At 45.4% G+C, this 24,389-nt stretch overlaps 1 protein-coding gene across 1 annotated transcript in view; it reads left to right on the forward strand.

Moving 5' to 3' along the window:
• Positions 1–24,389, forward strand: part of Snd1 (staphylococcal nuclease and tudor domain containing 1) — a 399,985-nt gene that overhangs the window by 206,516 nt on the left and 169,080 nt on the right. Inside the window, exon 13 of the mRNA XM_060374009.1 lies at positions 8,702–8,812. Coding sequence (XP_060229992.1) covers positions 8,702–8,812 — 111 coding nt within the window. The remainder of the gene's footprint in view (positions 1–8,701; positions 8,813–24,389) is intronic.

Below are 24,389 nucleotides of genomic sequence, written 5' to 3' on the forward strand. Positions count from 1 at the left end.
AGAGACAGGTGTGTTTGAGTCATCCCCTTGCGCTCTGTCTGAAGTGTGTGTGCTCAGAGTCCCAGCCCTGCCACACTCTCTGACTCTCCTTTAAGGCAGTACCTTTTAAGTGGAAAGGGGTTAAAAATCAGTTTGAATCAATGTAGAACTATACAAGTTTAAGAGGACAGTTTTTAAAAAATTGGCAAGATGGAGGGAGAGAATTTAGAAAATCTATAAAAAATGTGTCCCACCCCAAATGTTTCTAGTTCCTGATGGATGCTTCTGAAACCAAACATCCTTCTTGGCTGTCTGGGTGGGAAAGGGCAGGGCTGGGGCCCATTCTGCCGCTAGAAACTATAAGACCAAAGACGTTGTTATGGAGATGTGTGGTGTGAGACTTTGAGCTTTTTAAAAGCTATCAGTCACTTTCCGGGTATTTGGTTGGTTGGAAATAATCAGTATAAGATTTTTCTTCGTTGCCCATTGTCTCTTTCAGTCTTTCTTGTGCTTGAACTTTTGCTCTTACCCTTTACAGACACATTTTCCCACCAAGCTTGGAGAAGCCCAGTCTGTCACCAGCCTACAGTGCTGGGTCCCTGCCTCTAAGAATGTGAATACTAGGGGTCTGTGTGTGAACAGAAGCTCCTCGTGGAGCCTGGCTTGAGGAACCATAGGCTGCTAGACATTTGGAATGGTATCAGAGTTAATCTCCATTACCAGCCTGATGGCACTCAGGGTAGCCATGGAAGGCATCCCTGGCTGTGTGTGAGAGTGCATCCAGAAGGTTTGACAGGGCAGGAAGCAACACGCTGCATGTGGACAGCACCATCACCCCAGCCGTGAAAAGGACGAAGTGAGCTATGCATCAGCACCCGCCGCTCTCTGCATCTTGTCTCTGGGGATGCAGTGTGGCCAGCTGCTTCAGGCTCTTGCTGCCACGACCTCCCTGCCACAGCAGACTGCATGCCTCACACCGGCAGCATGAGTAGGAGAGCTCAGGGGTTTTGTCACGGCCTAAGAAAAATGACAGATACAGCCAGAAAGCCCGAATTCTCCATACTGCCCCACGGATCTTCTGATCCATCTCCTTGACTCTCTCATTGCACTCCTTCGTTGAACCTTTGCTTCATTACTGCTCTGCCTGAGTTGTAGAGCATAGCATTTACAGACAGTTTGCTGTAGGTCAGCTCTACCACAGCATTTGTCTGATGAGAAAGAAGTATGGTGGCTGGAAGTCTGGAGCACAGCACCTGTGAGGATTGTCTTCTTACTGCAGTCTTTCTGTTCACCTGGAAAGCAGCAAAGTGATTGTCTTCCAGAATTCCACATTGTTGTTTAAAAGTAAGGTAAAGTTAGAGAAATCTTTTTGACAACAATGGCTTTCAGCACTTGCAGCGGCAGGATAGGGGCGGCAGTCCCCCGCCCCGTTGGGGGTTGTAGCCGACTAAGCTGCATGCCTCACGTCTCACAGTATACAGGCATGAAGAGCATGTTGTGCATGAGGCTTGACCGTGTCTTGGAATTATTATAACATAGTATGGTGAGTGTGTAAATGTATACATACACTTGAGACGAGGTGACTGTGCAGAATATATTAAGCTTTTAATTACCACTCAGTTTTGTTTAAGTTTCACTAAGAGGTATTACAAAAGCATTTCTTTGTGCTTTCGCTTTTTTCTGAATATGTGCCCACATGTGTTTGCCTCAAGGAAAGTATTCTCCTTTTATAATCTCCATGGGCACCTCAGTGACTGATAAAATGCAGATGGTTTTTAAGTGGAAAATGTTAAGCTCCAAGGACCCAGATAAAAATCCGGGAGCCTGGAGCACTGAGTTCTCTGTTATCCTTTTCAGATGAAGAAAGAAGGGGTGGGCCTGCAGAGGTGTGGGCGATTCTTCCCCTGCCCGTCGTTCAGGTCCTTGGCCACCTAACCAGGTCTGTTTATCATGTCAAGTATTTCAGTTAACTCTACCAAATCATGGAAGTCACACAGTGTGTGAGTGAGAGAAGTGTGTGTGCAGTTAGAGGTTTTCTCTTAATTTTTCCTGTTGAATATGCATCAGCTTTGACTGTGATGATAACCAGGCGGGTAAAGGCATCATATCTAATTAGTTAACTCATGAAGTAAGAGCATTCTCTCTGTCTTTTCATAATTTAGCTCTGAAAAGTTAGTGGTAGTTGGTGTTTGTAGACAGATGGAAACAATTTCATGTGGAGGCACTCAGAGCTCAGAGGAGGCACAGCTGCTCAGGGCTAGGCCGACTTCAAGTATCAAGGCCCAATAGGAAGTTTTAGAATTTGCACATGGGCAGAGTCTGTGGCAGGTGCACACATCCATGTAGGAAGGTGGCTCAGAGCCAAAACAGCAATCAGGAGAAGGCGGCAGCAGCAGGACAGGCTGGGCTCTGTTGAGGCGTGTGGCTCCTGCAGGGAAACTCACTGAGGGCAAGCCTGGCGCTTGATGCTGCAGCTTTGGAAAGGAGGGCCTCTGTGAAGGTGCTTGTGGGGTCCAGCTTCTCCACGAAGCAGGGGCCAGGAAGGATGGGCTTGCCAGCAACTTGAAGTCTCTTCTGGAGGAGAATGGGGAGGAAGCTGTGAGAGGGGTGGGACCAGAGTGGCCTCCTGTGGAGAAGGAGGGAAAGGAAGAAGGAGAGCCTAAACTGCAGGACGGTATAGTAAATCTTTTCTGTTGTTTGAATGTATCCTTCTGAATTTACATGTGTTTGGGAACAACACGTGACAGATTTGCTAAGTAGCGTCTAACAGGAGGTGATTGGTTCCTAAAGGCCCATTCTGAGTGAGGAGGTGAACGAGGTTTGCCTGGAACGGGTTAGCTCTCACCAGCCGGGTTCTTTAAAAGTGCCCACTTAGCACTGTCCTCCGATTTCAGCATGACCGACGGACACAGCATCCAGCTCTCAAGCTTCTGAGCCTCCGGGAGCAGGAGCCAGATGACTGTCTTTTCTGTGGAAATTGTCCAGTCTTGGACATTCCGTTATAGCTGCCTAAGAAAGTCAAGTCCAGACTAACTGTCAGAGGAGTCTATGTCTCTCAGTCGTGGACTTGCCCAATGTCTCTCCTGGGCTGTTACTGGCTAGTAGCTGCTGATGGGAAACCTAGCCCGGGCTAAAAACAAAACAAACAGTGATGGATTTTAGGGCACAGTAGTCGTACTGTCAGTCAGTTGTGCTTCCTGTGGTCAGAGATCCAAGAGACATGATGTTTTCCTGACTGCCACATACGGTTTTCAATAAATGTATGTAGAAATAATAGATTGCATGTGCAGGCTCCTTAGTGCTATTCCCAGAGCTCAGGAAGATATACAATAGAAGCCTGAAACACATCGTGCTAGAAGAGAGGGAATGCGCTAACATTGATAGGGACCTGTCCAAAGGGACCTGAAGCCAGAATGCCCTTATTTTAGAGTTGGGAACAATTTTAAACCAAAACAAAGAACAATAGCAGCGGATTATATCTTTATATTAAATGAGAGTCTGCGAGTTGATAGGAAGTGAGCTAAATCAGTGATAACTTGGGAGTTTGATGAGAGTTAAAATTATATAGTTCACAGTGCTTTCTTCACAAACTGCCTATTAATACAGAGAGGAAGAGCAACTCTACAGTAGAGACTCCTGGCAGATCTAGTCTGATCAAATGGAGTATTACCAGTGTGCTGTCTACACCACTTGTCTCCATCACAAAAGAACAGAAAAGGCAAAAGAACTGGCCTGTCTGCTTCAAAAAATACTGGTTCTACTGGGCATGGTGCACGCCTTTAGCCATGGGAGCAGAGGCAGGCAGATTTCTGTGTATGCCAGGCTAGCCAAGGAATACACAGAAAGTCTGTCTCCAAACAAAAACAAACAAAACTCAACTCTGTGTTGTCAAAGAAGGACAGATGGTTCCATTTCAAAGATGTACAGAGCTTTAACAGGGCACCTGATTCTGAATTACACCTCCCCTCTTTACCTACAGTGCCTGCAACTCTTGGTCAGCTGCAGTCCACAATTACTACACGTAACAGTCCAGCAGCAATCATCTGTAAGCGCTCTGAGTCATGAACTTCCACCATCCTGCCCCACACTGTTTGCGGGGTGCACTGTCCTGCCTATTCTCTGTACACACACAAGGCCACATGCTACCCCCTAGCCATCAGTTAGGATGGGTCTGGATTTTCAAGCTGAGTGTTGTGATACTGTCATGTGTTTGCTTCCAGGTAATTATTATTTTGACTTATTAGGCCCCACAGATCACAGTAGCAGTGATAACCAGCAATTCTGATGCACTTCTTTAGAGACAGTTCCATGCTGCAGCCAGCCTGGCTTCAAACTCTGCAGTCTCTTGTCTTAGCCTCCCAAGGGCTTCTTTGAAAGTAAAACAGGTGAAAACATAAAGAAGATTTGAAACAACCATGTTCAAGTCTCTTTTATTGCAGTATATTTTTTAAAAAGATTTATTTATGTATATAGTGTTCTGTCTGCATGTACACTTGCACACCAGAAGAGGGCACCAGATCTCACTATAGATGGTTGTAAGCCACCATGTGGTTGCTGGGAATTGAACTCAGAACCTTTGGAAGAGCAGCCAGTGCTCTTACCCTCTGAGCCATCTCTCTAGTCTTACAGCATATTTTTAATTGTTTTATTATTACCGTATCATCTGTTGTACTATTTTACAAATTAAACCTTGTCATAGGTCCATGTGTATAAATGAAGGAGGAAAGTAAAACAAACCCCAGCATACCCTAAATGTACAGTTGTTCCTTAATGTTTGGGGGTGATTGACTGTGGGGCATTGCACCACAACCAAAATCCTCAGACTTCTGAGCCAAGGCCTGTGTATAAAATGTCATAGTATTTGCATATAGCTTGTGCATATCCTGCTATATACTTTAAATTTCCTCCAGATTCCTTATACCATCATTATTCCGGTGTAAAAACTGCTAAGTGGTTGTTACGTTGTACTCTTTAGAGAATAACGATGAGGAAAGTGTCACTCCATCTAAAGTAACAGCTGTGGAACTGAGTGTGGAGGCTGGCTGGTGCTTAGCTTCAGGCCTCCATGGTGCGCAGAGCACTCACGGACACCCCTGAGCTGATACTGTAGCTCCTCTTCCTTGTAGGTATTCCATTAGGAATGTTGGTTTGTGGATTGGGTGGTTAGTCTGTTAATATTTTTATTTTGCTCTCTTGTGACTGTGGGAAAAAGACCTGATTTACAGAAATTGGACACTTAAGAATTGGGAGATGAAAGCAAAGCAGGTCAGACATTTGTTCTCAAATGGTTCAAGAGAAGTGTATCTTCTCTGTGCAGTGTGTGCAACTTCGTAGGCTTGCGAAACTGCACAGAGTGTGGAGCAGCCCGTACAGTTACAGACAGCTCTCTTACTCATTGATTTATTTCCTGTTGCTTTAGAGAGGCCATGGGGAAGGCAGACCAAAATATGCTCAAATGCTTAGAGCTCCCTGCAAGTAAATTTTTATTTATTTATTTATTTATTTTTAGCCTGATCTATAGAACAAGTACCAAAGGATACACAAAGGATACACAGCAAAGGATACACAGCGAAAGCCTGTCTCGGGGTGTGAGGGGGAGTGGGAGAGGTTGGGCTCAGTGTGTAGAATACAGGACCTGATGGTGTGAAACTGTCCTCCAGAGGGAAGTTAGGCTTCCTGTAGCCTGAGTGCAGTGTGGAACGGAGTGCCTGAGAAGATGCCTAGTTCATCGACAGTTTGAGAAAGCCTGCCTATGACTCCTTGCCATGTGATTTCTACAAACCCCTGACAAGAGTTCCTGTTCAATAGAGCTCTTAGGTCTCCTTTGCTTTGGAAAAGCATTTCGGTCCCAGCATTAGTTCTCTTTCTGGCCAATACAGAGAGAGATGATGTCATGTTAGACAGCCAAGGCCGTGTTAGGTCTCTTTTTATGTGCTGATTGTGAATTAGCCATTGTGCCAGACATGTAATTGTGGTGGAATTACTGACACACTTAAGAAAGCAATATAATGTCACGGAATATGGTTTAATGTTCTCTTTTTACTTACTTGGGCACCTGATCAAGGCACTTATGTTGGGCTCTAGCCATCTTTTGCCAGGAGAAAATCTTCCTAGTCTTTTGTTAGCTGCCAGAAGAAGTAAACTAGACAGTCAGTACCAGATCTAGACTAATTCTGTTTGTGCTTGCTCCCATTCTTTTTTCCATTTGTGATCTCAGATAATGGAAAAGAGAAAAAAAAAAAAAAAGTAGAGAAAGGCTGTAAAACCTTTTGTCCTTTTTCTCTGTGCTCAGTAGACTTGGCTAGGGAAATCCTTTAAGAATTCCAGCACTGTATATACAAAATGACTAGGAGATTTCTGACGCTTTAAAGAGTATCTCAATTTTTTAGATGTTTTAAAACAAACTTATTCTAATTTTTTCTACTTAAATTTTTTTATTCTAAACAAGCTAATTTTACGATAGATAGATAGATAGATAGATAGATAGATAGATAGATAGATAGATATGAACGCTGCGCACTCTGAGCACATTGTCGGAGCAGACAGTGAGTTAATAGTTGCACTGTTATTGCATGATGCACTCTGGTGCTTTATCACCGAGAAGAAACACGTGACTCTCATATGCTGGAATGGAGTAAATGCTCAGTAATGGCAGTGTTATTATTTCCTGTGTTTTTACTCCCCGATTGCTGAGCACTGGCAGATTTCCTTCAGGGAAAATCTGTAATTAGGAAAAGAAGCTAAGAGCTACAGAGCTTTAGGGGGAGGGGAAAGGAAAGCAGTGGGCAGGGCGTGGAGTGAATTGGGAATCTAAGTCTAGTGGCAGGCTTAAATTGGTTTGTAAACATTTGCCGATGGGATGAGGAGGGCAAGGATGATGAGTAGCACCCACGGCCTCTGTCGGCCTGGCAGGTACTCAGTAATTCTGGGAATTAATTTGAGGGCATTAATGGGTTGGATCATTAAACACTTGCGCTGTTGTGCTTAGTATTCTCCAGATTTTCATATCAAAGCTTGTTTTTATGAAAATTGCCTTGCTTGCTCTGCCATTCCAGCTCTCTCCTCTAGCCCTCGTGCACTGACTGTAAAATGTCAATGTTCAGTAGTTCAGAATGCAGTAACAAACATTTCTTTATTCTCTTGGCATTTAAAACCACCAAGACTTCTCAACCTGTCAAAAGTGTAGCTGTCCAGTAAGCCACGCCCCTAGAGTCCCAGTTGACTGCTCTTGGCTGGGTGGAGCCCCTCTCCTGCCCGAGTGGGGCTCCTCGGAGACACCCTTAGCTAAAGTCCTCGCCGTGAATCAACATCTACATCTGCTGATTTGGGGCTGTCGCTCTCTCCGTGCTGCCAAACACAGCTCCGTGATGACGACAGCGTTTGCCAGCATGCCTCTGCAGTGACTCAGGAGCGGGGTGGCCAGCAGAGCAGCCTCTTTGTGGGAGTGGATTGCAAGAAGTGCTAATTCCATGGCGGTTCGAGATATTAATATCGTGCTGGCAGTAGATAAACAGGCAGCAGAGGGCCATGTAGTGAGAACAGAACCAGCCACAGCATCTCTCCCTCCGGTCCCTACCACCATAGTCTGTGCTGCTTCTTTGAAAGGGCTGTCCTCCCGGGCGATGTGTAGAGGCCCTCCTGGTTTACCCAAGCTCTGCTTGGTGGAGCCGCCAGCCTGCCTGCACTATCACCTGCTGAGGCTCACCAGTGTGCTAAGAGTTAACTCCACTTTCAAGCAGTACTAAAGCACAGCATATGGCACAGTAGCCTATTGCTTACTGTACCCTCTCCCTAAAGGGCAGCGAGCCAGATGGTGTGAGTGGGGCCTTTGGTGTAGTTATGACAGACACAAAGAAAGACATAACCACCACTCCCCTCGATAATATCATGTCTCTTACTTCCAACATTTGATATTGGCCTTTTTTTTTCCCCCCAGTTGGCTCTTCGTAACAAAGTTCTCTTTCCAGGCCACAGAGAAAAGAGCGACATTAGTCATTTGAGTGCCATTCCCTATGCACTGTTCTCAGGATAGCAGTTGCACACAATTGAAAGGGGCTTGTCTCATTGTGTAGTGCGCACAGTGTGTGGAAGAATTTTTGAAGGCAGATTCTCATCTGAGGTCTGTTGTCAGTTGCAATGTTGTCACCAAAAAGTTGGTTCTATTCCTCCTCCTTCATCTGCTCCCAACATGGCTTTCTTATAGCAGAATGCTCTTCTCTGCTTTTCCCTCTCCCCACTTTGTTCCTGGCTCTTCTCCGAGCCCAGGTAAAGTGGAAGATCTACAGTGAGCATCAGGAAGAGAGGCGTGTTGACCACCATGCTACACCGTGTCTGTAACCCTGGAAGGACAACGAGGCATCTCCTCGCTTTCCTACAGGCTGCAGAGGAGCCTGAAATGGGGGTCGTGCTTCAGACTTTTCTTGAGGGTGGTAGCTTGTTTATAACATTCTGTAATAGCCTAGCCTAATGTGGGCTCCTTACAGACAGCTTCTGCTGGCTTTCTGTATGGATTGATGTAGGGCCTGATGCTGCGAACAAGAAAAATGCTGAGCTGGGGATCCTTGTTACCCAGTTTTATTTGGATTCCAGCTTACCATCCTCGGCCTCTCCCTCCCTCATTCTGCCAGAATGCATTGTGACCTCCAGGTGCTAAGTGTCTTTATTTCCATTGACTGAACCATATGTAGCCCCAGTGTTCACTGACCTGTCTTTTCTGTTGCAGAAATATTGCGGAGGCTCTTGTCAGCAAGGGCCTGGCCACCGTGATCAGATACCGGCAGGACGATGACCAGAGGTCCTCACACTATGATGAGCTGCTGGCTGCAGAGGCCAGGTAGGTTCAGAGACCTCTGAGCATGTTGAGACCCGTGCCTCTCCCTGAGCCGAGTAAATGGGAAACAATATGGAGGTAGAGTCTGAATCATTTTTTCTTCCAGTTTTTGCCAGTGGACAACAAGGAAGGCATACTTTGAACTTTCTGCCTAACCGTGATTTAATTCACTTAGCAACCCCCCCTCCCCCAAATCTGCAGCATATGGAATGTGGCCATCCTATGTTGTCATTGTGGAAGGAAGGAGCATCTCCCATGTCTGATAATCACATATGATTGTCATCTCCGTTCCTGGGACTGTCAGGGACTCCTGGCCAGTGTATGCAATGCATTTGGCTCCGTCTTTTCTACAGAGGCCTTCCCTGTCCCCTCCCCTCCCCCCTCCTTTCCCCTTCCCTCCTCTCCCACTTATCACCCCTAGACCTCTTGTCGTGTACAAAGGAAATGGAAACATTTATTAAGAAATGAGTTTTGGTTTCAAACGCTTCTGGCAGCTGCCAGGAGAATGTTTGAGAGGCCCTGTGACATTTTCCTTTTGTCCTTCATCCCTGTGGCTGCTAACCCCGAGGAGAAGCTGGTGCTCCGCTGGGTTTCTTACCTTGACATTCCTCATGGCTCATATTCTCAAAGACTTTGGTCAGTGTTGCTGGCAGGTCCATGGTTTTCAGACTCTTAGGATGCAGTAAGAACTGTACTAATGCTGAACTGATGTGGTAGCTCAGCAGTCTGTAGACACAAACTGTCTCCGTTGTGTTGGAGTGATTGCATGGGTTTGTCGCTCAGCAGTCCTTCAGGGGCCTCAAGACCTATTCTAGATGTTTGGTCATTATGAGATTGTGCCTTCCATCAGTTGGGCACGCATTATCTGATTTTGGTTTCACACCTTGTCATTGACATCATTTCTCTTGCTCTTTGGCTCAGAACATTGTCTTAATGCCCAGCATGTACCTCTTAATAACACTATGTCATGTCCTGACTGGGAGAGTACTTATAGAGAATCATACAGAAGGTCAGCTTGTTATGACCTTCCTGATTCTTTCTTGTCTTTTCTTGTCTTTTCTCAACCACCCTGCCTAGAAATGAACTGTTATAGAACTTTGATATAATGCTTAGTAGCCATTAAAAAGCAGGACTCCCTGTGCCTCTTACTCCAGCACTTTGTAGCTTGAGGACAGCAAATCCCAGGCCAGCATTGGCTGAAAGTAGAGTCTGCCTCAACTAATAACAGTGCAGTAATAGTGTAGATTCAAAATGGGTGTTTCTCAAAGATAGGTTATCTTCTTTTCTTTTTGCTGTTATATGAATACCAAACCCCCATGCTGGGAAATGTAAGTACACTTTTCTTAGTACTGTACAGGCCAGACCCACCAGGACGTCCACTTTCACCAAACTGCTGGAGCACATGGGGCTGCCATCAGGCAGCTTGGTCGTTTTGATCTAAAGGCAAGTTGAAGAACAAGTGAGCCTTTCTCTGTGGCAGGATCACCAAGCAGAAAGGGCGATGCAGAACCGCATTTCCAGGCCTGGGCTCACAGTGCTACATGGAAGCACATACTCCTAACAGGCATACACATACTATGATCTCAGGAGCTCGGGAAAGGGGAACCAGAGCCAGCTCCTGGTACACTGGGAGAAATAGCCAGTGTGAAGATTGTTGTGAGTGTTGTCTAAGGAGCATGCAGACATAAGGGAATTGGGAGACATTCAGGTTTTAAGGAGAAATAAGCCTCTTCAGTGGAGATTTTGTGCTGAAGTAATGTAACAAGATGCCTGCTTGCGAAAGCAGTGAGCTGCCTTGCCTGGAGATAATTGTGTCAAGCCATTGCTTTCAGACTGATGGTGGAAAAATTGGCTTTTGGGTCCTTGCACTGTTGCTGGTTGAGTAAATAGAGAGAAATTAACCACTTCCTCAGGGCCTGGAGGCATGCCCGAAGGCAATACAGGCCCCAAAAAGGATTAAAAGAAATGGCCAAGATGAGCTAGAGTGGGTTTTCCTTTGGAGCACCAGTGTTAGTGATCCCTTAGATGATGGCCCAAGGCCATCTCCTTGATGTTAGCCCCTAGTCAGGTGAAGTGCAGTCAAGACTAGATTCCTGCTAGTAGTGATGGTGGTTTTAGAGCTATTTGAGAGATTTCTCATGTAGAGTGGACTCATTTTGCAAATGATCAAGCCAGGCTCTGTCCCTACCTGTGTATCTGCTGACAGTATTTCACTTCAGTTTGTCTTCAGTGCACCCTTCCTCCCCTGGACACTTTGTGTGTTGCTATCTTTGTCTTTGTTGCTCGCTCACTTGTCAGAGCTCTTTGTACATGCTGCCTCTGTCCCAAATCCTGCCTATCTGTTGAATGTTATCCAAGTTCAGGGCTGGCTTTCCCCAGATGGATTAGCTTTTATGTTTCCAGTTGAACTCTGCTGTGTGATTTGGTGCCCCAGTCGATTAGATTTCTCTACCTCCCAGCTTAGCGTCCTCTGCAGATCTCATTAGTGAGTTGTTTACGCCTTTTTTGGGCCATGAATAGAACCCCTCAACAAGAAAGACTTTGGTGTTGACCTCAAGTCTCTCATAACACAGACTGTCTTTTGTTTATCATTCCTCCAGCCACTTTTTAATCTTTGATGATTGTGTACTGAACCAAGCCAATAGGAATTAATTTCCCAAGGAAAACTTCTTGAGCTACTAAATCTAAGGCTTTACCAAAGGCCAAATTAGAGTCATCTGCTGCCCTCCTGTCAGTCAGTCAGTCATTGTGAGCTCTCCAGGTCACTAAGAGGCTGTTTTTCATTCTCTTCTCACAATGGCGGCGATGGCCACAGATTTCCTGGGCACTGACCTTGGTTACCAGCTTTTCTGTGGCCATCGCTGGTAGGATCGGCAGTGGCACAGTGCACTCTGCCATCGACTCGCTCTCCAGTGTGCGGCTTGGCCATTAATCCTTTCAGAGAAACGTTGTAAGCTTTGGGGAAAGGGCAGCCTGTTAGCCTCTGACTTCTTGGGTCAGCACAGCTGCCTGCTCAGGAGCTGATGAGCTTTCTCCTGGCTCTGCAGCTCTTCCTTCCTCTGCAAGGGGCTGTGCCTCGCCAGCCCTTCTGTTAAGGAGACCAAAGAGCAATACTAACCCTCACTGGGAGTCCCAGTGAGAGGAAGGACAAGGATGGGAAGCACAGTGCAGTCAGCAGCCAGTTGTGGGCCTGTACATGGACTTGCCTGCTTGAAACAAGCTCTCTTTTGCTCTCTTTTCATCTTGCTGACCCTTTGAGGAGCCTTTATTTAGCTGCCTGTCTGCTTATGGGCAACCCTCATTATGTCTCAAATGCTTGGCCCATCTGGAGGAAGCCACATCTCTTTGTTAAAAGAATAAATAAGCCTGTTAGTTCCCCAAAGGCAGCCTTCCTTTCTAGCTCAGGTGTCCATCATCAGCCACCTCCTCCCTCATTGCCTTGTGTCCAGGCAAGATAAGGTTTTGGCACTTCCTGGGGTACTCAGGCCTTGTCTCTCTCGTGGGCTATTGAGAAGCCCTTAACTTTGTCCCAGTGTCTGGCAGATCCAAGTTGCTTGTCCTTGGAATTTTTTATGAAAAGAATTTAGGTGTGCCTGACCTACAGTTCACTGTGACACCCTTGAATTTGTTTCTCTTTTTGAGGTATCCCATGGCCCCTAAGGTGCAGCCCAGATCAGTTCTTGTTCTGCATGATTCAAACGTTTAATGCCCAGATTTGTTTGCTGTGTTATCTGGATGGGGTTCTAAGCATTAGGCAGAGCACCTGACTCAAGGAGGAAATACCTCTTGCCTCCTTTTGAAGGGTTTCTGAGCCCCTCCCCCATTTTCTTTTCCCCCTGAAAATGTCACATATTCTATCCCCTGTATGTGCTGTAACACATCCAGTTTGATTTTGGAAAGGCCAACATGAAAGTTTCATCCCCATGGGAGGTGCTGTTACTGTGTTTTCTTGTTGACAGTGTAGCACTCTGCCAGGGTGGCCAGGGGCGGAGGTCTGCCTGCTTCCATGTGCAGAGTGCTGGGGTTCCGTCATGGTGCCCACACCCACCTTTCCAGCATATTTTGTTGACTGTGCTACTCAGGCTGCAGTAATGCCCGGAGTCAGCTCAAAGGCTGGCGGGTGCCCTGCTTTCTTTGGGTCTGTACAAATGAGGAATAACGTCTGTGGACATTCTCTCTCCTGTAGCGGTCCAGCTTTCTTTAGAACTCAAATATTCTCAACCGTAACATGCCCGTAGTCCCAGCAATTATGTTAAGCAGGAAGAATGGGAGTTCACAGCCAGCTGGTCTACATAGTAAGACCCTATTCACAAAATAAACAAAGCAAAACAAAGACAAAGCTAAAGCTTTTTTGTTTGTTTGTTTTGTTTTGTTTTTGAGACATCCCACTGTGTAACCCTAGCTGACCTGGAACTCTTTATGTAGACCAGGCTGCTTTCACACTCACATACTTCTGCCTGCTCTGTCTCTCACATACTGGGATTAAAGGCATCTAGTACCATACATAGCACACAACCTGCTATTTCAATTATTTCTGGACTCTATTAGAATTTGTAGCTTATTGCAGAAAAATACAAAGTTGGGTGTTTATTCAATTAAGGTGCTTTTCATCTCAGATTTTGTGGTTTCAGGGTAGGATGTATATATTAAAAAAAGAAATTGATAGCCCAGCTTGACTGTGGGAAAACACTTGTATGAGCAGTCTAGCACCTGGGCAGATTGAAATGAGTTTAGCTTCATTCTGGACACAGGGAATGAAGTTAGTGCTATCTTTCAGCGTCTCGTGTTTATTCTGCTTCTTCGTGGCACACTGCAAGCTTAGGGAACTGGTGCTGTCCTTAGTGTCTGAGAGGCAAGCACAAACCTGCCCTCGTCTCTGCTCTGCATGGCTCCCTCAAGAACTCATTTTTCTGACTGAGCAAACTCTCTCTTTAGAACAACAAAAATCAAGTGCTTCTGCTTTGCTAGTGTCTCCAGGCCCCGGGCCCCACAGGCATCGGCCTCCGCCTTTTCTAGCATGATTGGCAGTACTTCCATTGTAAACTCTAGAAACCTTTCCTGGCAGTTCTGATCAGAGTCTGCATCTTGTTTGCTAAGCCAGTGTCAGTGGGCATTAGTAGGAGGGCCACAGCTCCCCCATCAGCTGACTGCTGGTGATGTAGGGGTCACGTTGGTCTTGCCAACATCCGCACATTGGTAGCCATTGCTTAGTGAATGCATGCTTCATGTCTCCTGACGTGTTCTCAGGGCCACTGGGAGTGAAATGCTCTTGTCCATGTGCTCAAGTCAGAGTTGCTCTCCTGAGGTTCTCGCACACAAGGAAATTTTCTGTAAACTTTGAAGAAGTAGGGAGAAGTCATACCTTTAACCACTGAAAACAGTCTGGAGTATGCAGCTATGCCACACGGTAACAGAAAATACCTTGCCTCAATTGAGTGAAAAATCTCTCTCTCAAGAGTTGTCCTCTGATCCCCATCCAGACACAATGAATGAAGGAATGAATGAGTGAATGAATGAATGAATGGCAATGTAAAACATTGTGATTTAGTAAATGAAAGACATCGGTGTACTTGTATGGCATATTTCCAGTTTGTTAAAGATCTTGAGCTGAAAACATAGCAAGATTCATCCCTTTATAGTGTGGGATTTTAATGTGTGTTCCCTGTAAATGTTTGTGTATTTTGAAATGTTAGAACTGCTATGTCCTGTCAAAAAGTGTCTTAGTTGGTTTTCTATTACTGCAACAAAAACACCATGACTAGAAAGCAAGTTGGGGAGGAAAGGGTTTATTCAGCTTACACTTCCAGATCATAGTTCATCATTGGAGGAAGTCAGGACAGGAACTCCAGCAAGGCTCCTGTAGGCAGGAGGTGATGGAGGGGTGTTCTTTACTGGTCTGCTTTTTATTTAATAGAACCTAGGACTGCCAGCCTAGGGATGGGTCCTCCTCCATTGATCACTAACTGAGAAAAGGTCTTACAGCTGGATTGCATAGAGACATTTTCTCAGTGAGGCTCCTTCCTCTCTGATGACTCTGGCTTGTGTTAAGTTGACACACAAAACCAACCAGTACCCAAGGTACAGATGACATGGGTTAACTCAGATTCCAGGAAAGCAGATCTTGCTGTCAGGAACAGTTGTTCAGCTCTTGCATGTGATGGTCCTGCATTTATCTCTTCTCTTCAGTCTCTCTCTGTCTTTCTCTCTCTCTCTAGTGTGTCCGCGGTCACAGGCATTGGGAATAATGGCGGTGAACAACAAAAGAGAACAGATTTAACTCTTTACAAAGAGTGCAATCCTCGAAGGATGAGAATTAAGTAATCTTTGTAGTGCCCCTAGATATTACTATTTTTTCTGTTTCCTGTCCTTTCTTGCCTGTTTTTTTAGCCCTTCCTTTTTCATTCCCATTTATTATTAACACTGCTTGCCTTACATCTTTTTCTATTCCATTTCTCATTTCTATTAAATTTTCCCATGAGAGTGTCTCCTTGATATTCGTCGTTTCTGTTCAGCCTCTGTTCTTACCTTCTCAATAGTTTAATGGTATGACTTTAAATAAACCAAGATTTCTCACTTTGAATCTAATGACCTCAACAAGTGAAAATTCTCTTTGAATAAAACCGGAACTACTGAACAATGTTAAAAACAGCTTTTACCTGACGCTTTTCTCTTCCCTGATTATTCGACAGTGTCTGTAGCACCAAGGTACTTCTGGCTTTAGGAAGTAGAAATAGGTGAATACTTGTCTGGCCTCTCCGCCAGCTGCATTACCTCATCCCAGAGCAGGTTGGACACCATCTGAGAATGGAAAGTGGCGTCTCTCAGAAACAGCCTGCTGCTGGCTTCCGTTCTTTTTAACTCTGGAGAGGCCCCTCACGCCCTGTTTTTGGGTTGCAGTTTGGTGTTACAGTCATGAGGTTGCTAATTGGCTTCAGCACATGGTGGGGATTGGGGTGGGGGTTCACTGCTGGGGAATAGGGTAGATCAGCTACTGCAAGTGGATGTGATAACAGGAAAATGCATTAAAAGAGCTGGTGTGGGGAAGTGATTTGAAGACACAGCTGAATGTGGGGAAATTTAGCTTTTTCCCTTTCTTCAGAAAAGATGATGCACTCAACATCCAAATAGCAGTAATCAATCTGCATTTAAGGCAGCACAAATGGCCACTTCTGGAGAGCTGTGTAATGCCTCCATTTCCAATGAGTTTTCTCCTTCAGGATATTAAGAGGATCTGTGCCCTCCCTTTGTCCTCGTCCTTCCCCTCCCCTGGTTCTGATGTAAACTGTGAGAGCTCACGGGTGACTGAGGGGAGTGGGGCTAAGTTGGAGCCCATTCGTTCTATTTGCTCCCCTGGGTGCCAGGTTTGTGGCGAGTTCTGCCAGTCATGGTCAGATAATAAGCTGGTAATAAGCACATCTTACATAATGTCTCCTGCAATCATTAGGCTGTGCTCATTGTTTTCCTTCGGAGGATGTTGTTCCAGACTTGCCTTTCTGGACCATCTGACCACAGTGGCCATTCTTCAGTGCGTGCAGCTGGTCTATTCAGAGAGCTTGTCCACTGTTTGCCTTCTCCCTGGCCTTAGCTAAGTTCTTGGTCTTTGCAGAGATGTTGACACATTTGGAGATCATCATACGGTGAATATAATTTTAATCTGAAATAAACTGTAACGTTGAAGTGATAACTGATCGAAGAACACAGCTATAAACAATCCCTGACCACTGTAAAGTAAATCCCATTATGTGACCTTTTATGGCAGATTTAATCTTCATTACTTTAGCAGTTGTAACCATGGTTATAAGCAGAGAGAACAAGGCATGAAGCAGATAAGCTTAAATTTTTACTCTTTGCATGCTTGACTCCTTCCTTCTTGATTCTGGTCTCCTTCGTACAGTTTTTGGCTCTTACTGGTTTAGTCTTACTGCTTCTGAGTGGCCTTCACCAGCTCTTGACTAAGGTGAGATAATCAGGAATGCCATGATGCTTGCTCCTCTGAAGTGCAGGTGGCACGGTGGTTCTGAGAGTGACACTGTATGAGGTATCATCCTGGCCTACTTGGTTGTAATCCTTGGGAATCTCTTAGAAGGCTGATAATTTGAGTAATTAAACACTGATCCATCAATGCACAGTATTTTATAGCTGCTTGTGAATCCACTTCATAGCTTTCTTTCATTTGCCAGCTTCTTTGCATCTCAATTTCTGGTAACCTCCCTTGTGCATTTCTGTTTTCTCTTAAGCTGTCTCTGTTCCCCCTCCTGCTTTGGACCCAGAAATTGAGAAGGATTACTTCCCATTCCTCCTGCTTTTGCATCAAGTTCAGAGAGCTAAATCTCCAGAGGATTCCAGCAGGTTCAAGTCAGCATAGCTTACTTTGGAAAAGCATTTTCTAAAACCTGCGCTAAATATGTATTGCTTTACTCAAGTCAAAGGACACATTACATTTTTCTATAACTGGGTTGGGGAGATGGCTCACTGGGTAAAGATACCAGTTGCCAGGCCTGACCACCTGAATTTGATTCCCTGGGACCCAGGAGATGGTAAGAAGGAACAGGACCAGCTTCCAATCCCCTGCATTATAAATAAGTCAATGTAACTTTTAAAAAGGAATGCAAACACTTCTGTAGCTGCCTTGTGTGTTAACCAACATAGTTTATCAGGCTTATTGTGATACATTCAAGAATTGTATGGATGGTTTAGATGAACAAGGAGTGGTTGCAAAGATACAGGAGGGAGGCTACAGACTGAGGAGTAAGCTGCATGTAAGAATCGCCTGAATCTAAGTTATTCACCAACACTGTCCATAAAAGTCAATGTGTTCTGTCCCATTTCCCTTATGGAAGATTGGCACAAAAGATGCGTCACTTCAAAAGATGCGCATCTTCACCACCATAGCAGTGGTTGCAATGCCTCTGAATTCTTAGCAAATGACTCAGACTGCCCACCATTTTGTTTAACCGTTGTGCCTTGTGGCATTGTTTATAATAGTGTGAGTATTCTATTCATGGAAGTAGAAGTGAGTGATTGATTAAGTTATGAACGCTGAGGCTGGGAGGTGGGGATGCACACCTTTGATCCCAGCACTCGGGATGCAGAGGCAGATGGAGCTCTGTGAGTCCGAGGCCAGCCTGGTCTACAAAGCAAGTATGGAACAACCAGGGCTCTACAGAGACACCCTGTCTCAAAAAAACAAAAAGAAAAAAAGAATCATGGATCTATGGGTTAGATTTACTGTAGAACCATAAAAATGAAGTAAAGAAGTCAATGATGCGGCGAAGTATTCACTTAGCTGTTTGTTATGGAAAATATAAGGCCACAAAACTTTATCCACAGTGATAGCGGTTTTTGAAAAGGATAAGTGGGAAGATGTGTGTTGGCACTCAGAAAACATTTTAAGAACTTTTATATTAGAATCAAATTACGACTTTTTTTATGATGGACTTTGTAATCAGGACAGCAAAGACTGTAAAGCCAGTGTCACTGAGACAATTTTAAGTAATCTGCTTTCTTAGCCTTTTTGATTCCTATTGACCATTTCTTTCTACCTAGCACTAATACTCCTTAGATCCTAATCTGGGACCAGTATCATCTGCTTATCTGCAGCTGTGCTCCCATCCCTCTGCCATGAGCTCATAATCCCCCCTCCCTCTTTCCTGTCTCTGCAGACCCGTTGTCATGCCCCGCACAAAAGCGTGTGCCTTCATTTCTATCTTATATTAGTTTTAGATGAGAGGATGACCTGGAGTTCTTTGTTATTTGCTTCACTGCCTCATAATACCTACTGACTCATTAGTCCACCCGCCTCCCTAGACCGTAGCACTCAATTTCTTCATTTCTAGTCTGTGTGCTCACCGGCTTTTCTGTCTGTCTTATCAGTAGCGCTCACTCCTGTTGAACACGCAGCTGCATAGCCTTGGTCAGTCGCCCATACACCTGCCGTTCTGCACCTGTGTCTGCTCTGCACCTTGTTTTCTGACCCTGTTGCTTCGTGCAGCTGCTGGTACCAACAGAGAGGCCAAAGGAATTGTTTATTGCAACTATGTTTCAGGGATCCCTGTGTTTGCTTGCTACTGCAGCACATGTTCGTAAATATGGCGGGGACCAGTGAGAAGTGTTGGAGAGCTAGCACTTTTGTTCTCTGTTTGGTCTCATTTATAACCTTTTTGTAGAGGTTATTTTCACTTCTTCTAAGTCAGTTGTCATCAGCTGTCAGCACAGTCACATAGTTGTGTCTGTTTCTTACAGTGCTCTGAACTCCGCAGACTTCTCACCCAGCGCCCTGGTATACTGCCCTTGAGCTTGGATCAGGACACGGCATCCAGGGCAGCCAGCAAGCCACAGATAGTTGCCCTTCAGTGGCTTTGGCACTATCCAGTTTGAAGTATTTTCAACTTTCCATATAAGCATTTATTTGCTCAGATTCACCAGGCACACTTTAACTGAACTACATGCCCTTGTGTTTATATAATAGTGAAAGCACAGATCTGTGTTAAATGGTATAACAAATATTAAGGACATTAGCCTAACGAATCCCAAAGGGCCTGCAGTTTAACTGTAGAAAAGAAGACTAGAACATGAAGCAGTGCAGAATGGTTTGTTGCCATTTATAGTTACATACCAAATTTAATGGTAATATACAGTATATTTGTGTGTATAATTTTATACATTTCAGAGGAATTCATAGAAGCTCACTGAATCTAACAGCTTACCTCCAAGCTCAGCTTAAGAATTACTAATGTAGCAGCTCTTTTCTTTTTTATAACATGTTTTTGTTTGTTTATTTGTAGTTGCATTGTTATTTGCAGCATAGCTTCATGTAACCCAGGCTGGCCTCAAACTTGCTACATTGCTAAGGATGGCTTTGAACTCCTAAAAGTCTCCTACTGCCACGAGGATTATAGGCATGTGTCATCTTGCCTATCCATTTTATGATGTGGTAAGACTGGCTGCAGATAAATGACACCTAAATTTTTGGTTGATTTTTATGTCTGTTTATATGCATACACACATGCAGCGTTGCCCTTGGAGGCCAGAAGAGATTGTTGTATCATCTGGAGCTAGTGTTTTAGGTTGCAACTTGAGAGCTGGCAACTGAACCCTCATCTTCTTCAAGAGCAATAAGTGGTCGTAACCATTGAACTGCCTCCTTGGCTTCCAAGTATATGACTGCTCTCCTCATTTTATGGTGAAGAACCTGGAAGGGCAGGTGAGGTGGGAGAGAAGCAAAGCCCCAGGGACACACGTAATTCAAAGCATGTAGGTAGAGTGCAGAGAGAAAACGGACTTAATTCAGTTAAAAGCTGCAGTTTGCAACCATAGGAAGATAGGAACTGGGATCACATGGTAGCTGCTCAGGAAAGTAAGTTGTAAGAATACAGTTTTCTCTTTGTGTGGTAAAGGTACATTAGCTTCGGGTACAACACTTGGCTGGTCCTGGGTGTGGTTGCCACTGCCATCATCAACACAACAGAAGAAAGGATTCTGTGTTCACTTTCCTCTTGGTCCTTGTTTGGGATCTAAGCAGAGAAGTGAAGTGATGAAGTAGAAGTCATGATGGTAGTATGCAAGGAGGAATCAAAGTTAGTAAGCAACATCAAAAATATTTGTGTAGTTGTCTTGGGCTAGACCCTGAACCCAGAGGGTTATAAAAGAACAAAGTGAGCATTATGAAGAAAGAGGAAAGTGCTGACCGGCACAGATAAAACAAGCAGAACTGAAGGGCACCTTGGTACCTGGTGACCAGAAGTACATCGTTAAAGGAAAGATACAAATGCTGAGATGTTAGCATCCTTGACCTCTGGACACTGTGTCCTTTCTTGCCCATCATCTCCCTGCTACTTATCCTTTCTGTCATACGCCATTTTTGCTTTCCATGGAACTGTTGTCTCTAGATCTTTTCATGTATGAAAGCAGCCCATTTGCAGACCCACAGAAAGCTACTGCTCTTTAGGAAAATTCATATAAATAGTAGCCCCTCCTCCCCAGGTGATTAATAGATATTTCTACTGTTCTTGCTGAAGTGCCTGTATGTCGTGTGGCAGCCATTTTATGATCACAATAAATAATTTTTTAGTTTATTGAAAAATTTTTAAATTAACAAAAGTAATTGTTTAGACTAAAACTCTGCTGTCCCTGAATTGGTAATACAGTGATTACTTTCATATTGGCCTATTGGTCAGCCCAGCTTAGATTCATTCTGTAGCACCAACTTTGGCCTTAATGAGAGCTCTTTCTTAGAAGTTTTGTGCACTAGAGAGCACAGAACCCCAGAGCAGACTTGGTCCTCCTCTGCTGTTCCCAGGCACTGTGAATGACCCTGCTGTCGCAGCCCTCATCTGCTTGCGGTTGGTTCTGCTTTCAAGTGGGAGGGCCATAGCACTGCGTGTGGGGCTCCAGTGCCCTGTGTAGAAATTCACCTGCACACTGTAGCACCAGCCCTACCTGGCCAGGGAGAAACGTAGAAAGTGGTTTTAATCCTTCTTCTGTCCCGTCATCCTCTTTCTTGTGTCTAGCTTTACTCCCACTCTTCCTGGCCAGTGGCAGCTCTTGTCCATTCTTGACCCTGCTGGCCTTGCTGGCTTTATTCTGCTGCATCTTGGAGAACAGAGCTTCTGTGAGGAGCTGGCCATATTCTGCCCCTGCTTCCCCTGACTGGTCTCAGCACCAGCTTTCCTTTGCGAGGCTGTAGCTGTTAAGCAGAGGCAGCAGAAGTTGAGAAGTCAAGAGCTGCCTAGTGAGAAGGGATGCAGAGTGGCCCGTGGGGCAAGGCCATGTGGGATGGTGTCAGTGTGCCTGCCCCGTGTGCCCAGGGATCAGAGGATACAAATGTGTCTTTAGCCGCCTGCCGGTGTGCAGTAGACAGCGTTGCTGGAATCTGCCCAGAACTTGGGTTCTCTGAGACGACGCGCGAGCAGCGCTGAGAAGTGCCGTCGGGGCAGCACCCCTGGCCTTCCGCAGAGCAGCGCCCTTCTAGATTTCACATGCCAGTGCCCTGTAGCTGGGCCTGGTGCGTGTCCTCATAGACCTGAGACAAGGCTGCTTACAGCCTCGCAAAGAAAGTAGGTTTCAGTTTCCGCAGATTCTTACTGTAAGACATACCCTTGCCGTAGCGTCAGCCCTGCAGTAGGTGAAGTTAGTTTTGCACGAGATGGCTCACGTGGGGTCATTTCTGCAACAATATGTGAGCAAGAACCAAAGCGACTCTGCTCAGGGAAGACTCAGATGAGGCCTTGTGTCCATTTCTCACTCATCTCTCTTGCTCTGTGGGGAGCAACCAGTGCACTTCCTGCGTGGCAACACCTGAATAGTTAACTGCCTACTGGAATTGTCACTTTCTTTCTCATTGTGAAGAACTAACAGAAGAGCAATTTCAGGGTTATTGGAGTTGTTTTCAAGTGTGTATGTGTGCAAGAGTATTTGTTATGGTTTGTATTTGTTTGTTTGTGAATGGAGGCTTGTTGTGCTTGCCCAGCTTCTCAGCTCAGCCTTCCTGGTAGCCACGAATACCAGTTTGTCAGGCTTTCCAAAGGCAGATTCGCTGGGTGCACAGTGGCCAAGTCAAGAGTCTCTTGGCAGGGAAGGTTGTGGACATGGGGCTTTAGCAGGTAGAAGAGCCTCATCTGTGGCTTCTATCTGTCAGTTTCTGTCTAAACCTTCATGTTCTGTTAGTTACAAATGCTAAGAACAGGAGCAGCCCATCTCTGACAGTCAGCCCTACTCAGAGGCTATCAGTAGTCTACTGAAGGGTAGCAGATAAACTACAATGAGTACCTCTGTGCATTACAGTTGGATCTAACTCAAGGCATGTCAGGTCAGAGTGTGTGTGTGATTCTTTTTCCTTGCTCATTATCAACATATCCTTAGTGTAGAGTAGAAAGTAGACTGTCTTATGTCTTCCCAGGGGTGTAGGGGCCGGCTAGGGGTGCTGCTGCTGCAGCTGGCCAGCAGACCTGACTGGTTCTTTTCTAGGTCTGTAGCAACAGCTTTGTTTCCTCTGGGACTAAAAGATTGATTGATTGATTGATTATTTATTGATTGGTTTGGGGGGCAAGGTTTCTCTGTGTAGCTTTGGCTACCCTGGACTCACTGTATAGATCAGGCTGGCCTTGAACTCACAGAGTTCTGCCTCCCCAGTGCTGGGATTACAGGTGTGTGCCACCTTGACCAGTTAAATGAAGGAAAGAAGTAGTAAGCGAAATCTTGGGAAGTCCCAGGTGAGTCACAATATAATATGGAGAAAGTTGGATGTCCACTCTTAGAGTCTTAGTCTGTTGAATTAAAAAAAAAAAAAAAAGTTAAGAGCAGACACAGACAGAAATGCAAGCATTTCCTAATGTTTAAAAGAAAAACTGCTCAGTAGGCAAACTGGAATTCTGGCAGCTCCCCAGAGGAGGCAGTGGAAATGATAAGCCGAAGAGGTCAGCCCAGTGGCAGGAAGCTGAACTTAAAAAAAAAAAAAAAAAAAAAAAAGAATAAGGAAGCCCAAAGAAAGCATTAGGGAGTCTCAAAGCATACCTGGGCTCTGGTCAGCATCCAAAAGCAAACGAAAGGAGAAAGGAAAAAGAAATAGTTAAGTCCTTCTGAGTCAGGACTCGCCAGGTCAAACATACCCTGACAGACACCTTGGCAGCCTCTACGGACTACACTACAGGATGGGAATACCAGAGAGAAAACATTCTTTCTCTGAAGGTAAACCTGGCTCCCTGGGGTGCCCATAGTCAGGCCCTTGACCTACCCAGATGAACTAAGCCTCGGGGGAGGGAACGGGCATATTTCCTGGAGGTAGATCCCGTTCCATACTATGACATGTGGTGTAACTAACCCGAGTTCTGTCCCTTGTACCCACATGAGCGAGGAGAAAATCTACTCCCGGATGGCCCTTTGGCCTCTGAAGGTGAAGGTGCACATGCTCACCCAAACATACTAACTACACGCATAAGCACACTGTTTGTAAAATAGGTATCTGCTTACCCCAGATAGGGAGGATACCTACAAAGCACAGAAAGACTGTTGCCTAAGTCCATTTTGGTAAACCTGTGAGGTTATTGGGGTTATTTATAGGAGCGATTAACAAACAGCTATGTCACCAAGAATTCCCCCTGTGTAAACTTACATACACTATAGCACTCATTCACAGGTAGCTGTGCCAACTCACATGCCCATGGCCATACCACTCACTTACAGGAAGCTTTACCACTCAAGAATTCCTCCCTTAGAAACTGGTCACCAATGGAAATAACCGCGGGGGAGGGGGGGAGGAAGCCAGCCAGCCAGCCAGCCAGCAAGCAAGCTAGCTAGCTTTGGTCTGTTGGTTTTGGAGTCATCTCAAGTCTGTTGAGTGAGTGACAGATTACCTGGGATGGCGGAGGGGCTCGCCGAACTGTCAAAGCACCCACTGGCTGCAGGTAAGAAGTGTGGCCAGCTTAGGTGGTACTGAGCCGTGCCTCCCTGACTCGGTTTGTTAAGGTTGGGTTGAAGAGTTGTGTCCCTGAGAACACGCTCTCTAGAGAGCTGTGCCGCTGCTTCAGTGTAGGCCTGAGGGGGAAGTGTGAGCCTAGTCCTGCTCTAGCAACTTTCTTTAGAA

Source organism: Meriones unguiculatus, chromosome 21 (genome assembly GCF_030254825.1).
Source record: "Meriones unguiculatus strain TT.TT164.6M chromosome 21, Bangor_MerUng_6.1, whole genome shotgun sequence".
NCBI classification, from domain to species: domain Eukaryota; kingdom Metazoa; phylum Chordata; class Mammalia; order Rodentia; family Muridae; genus Meriones; species Meriones unguiculatus.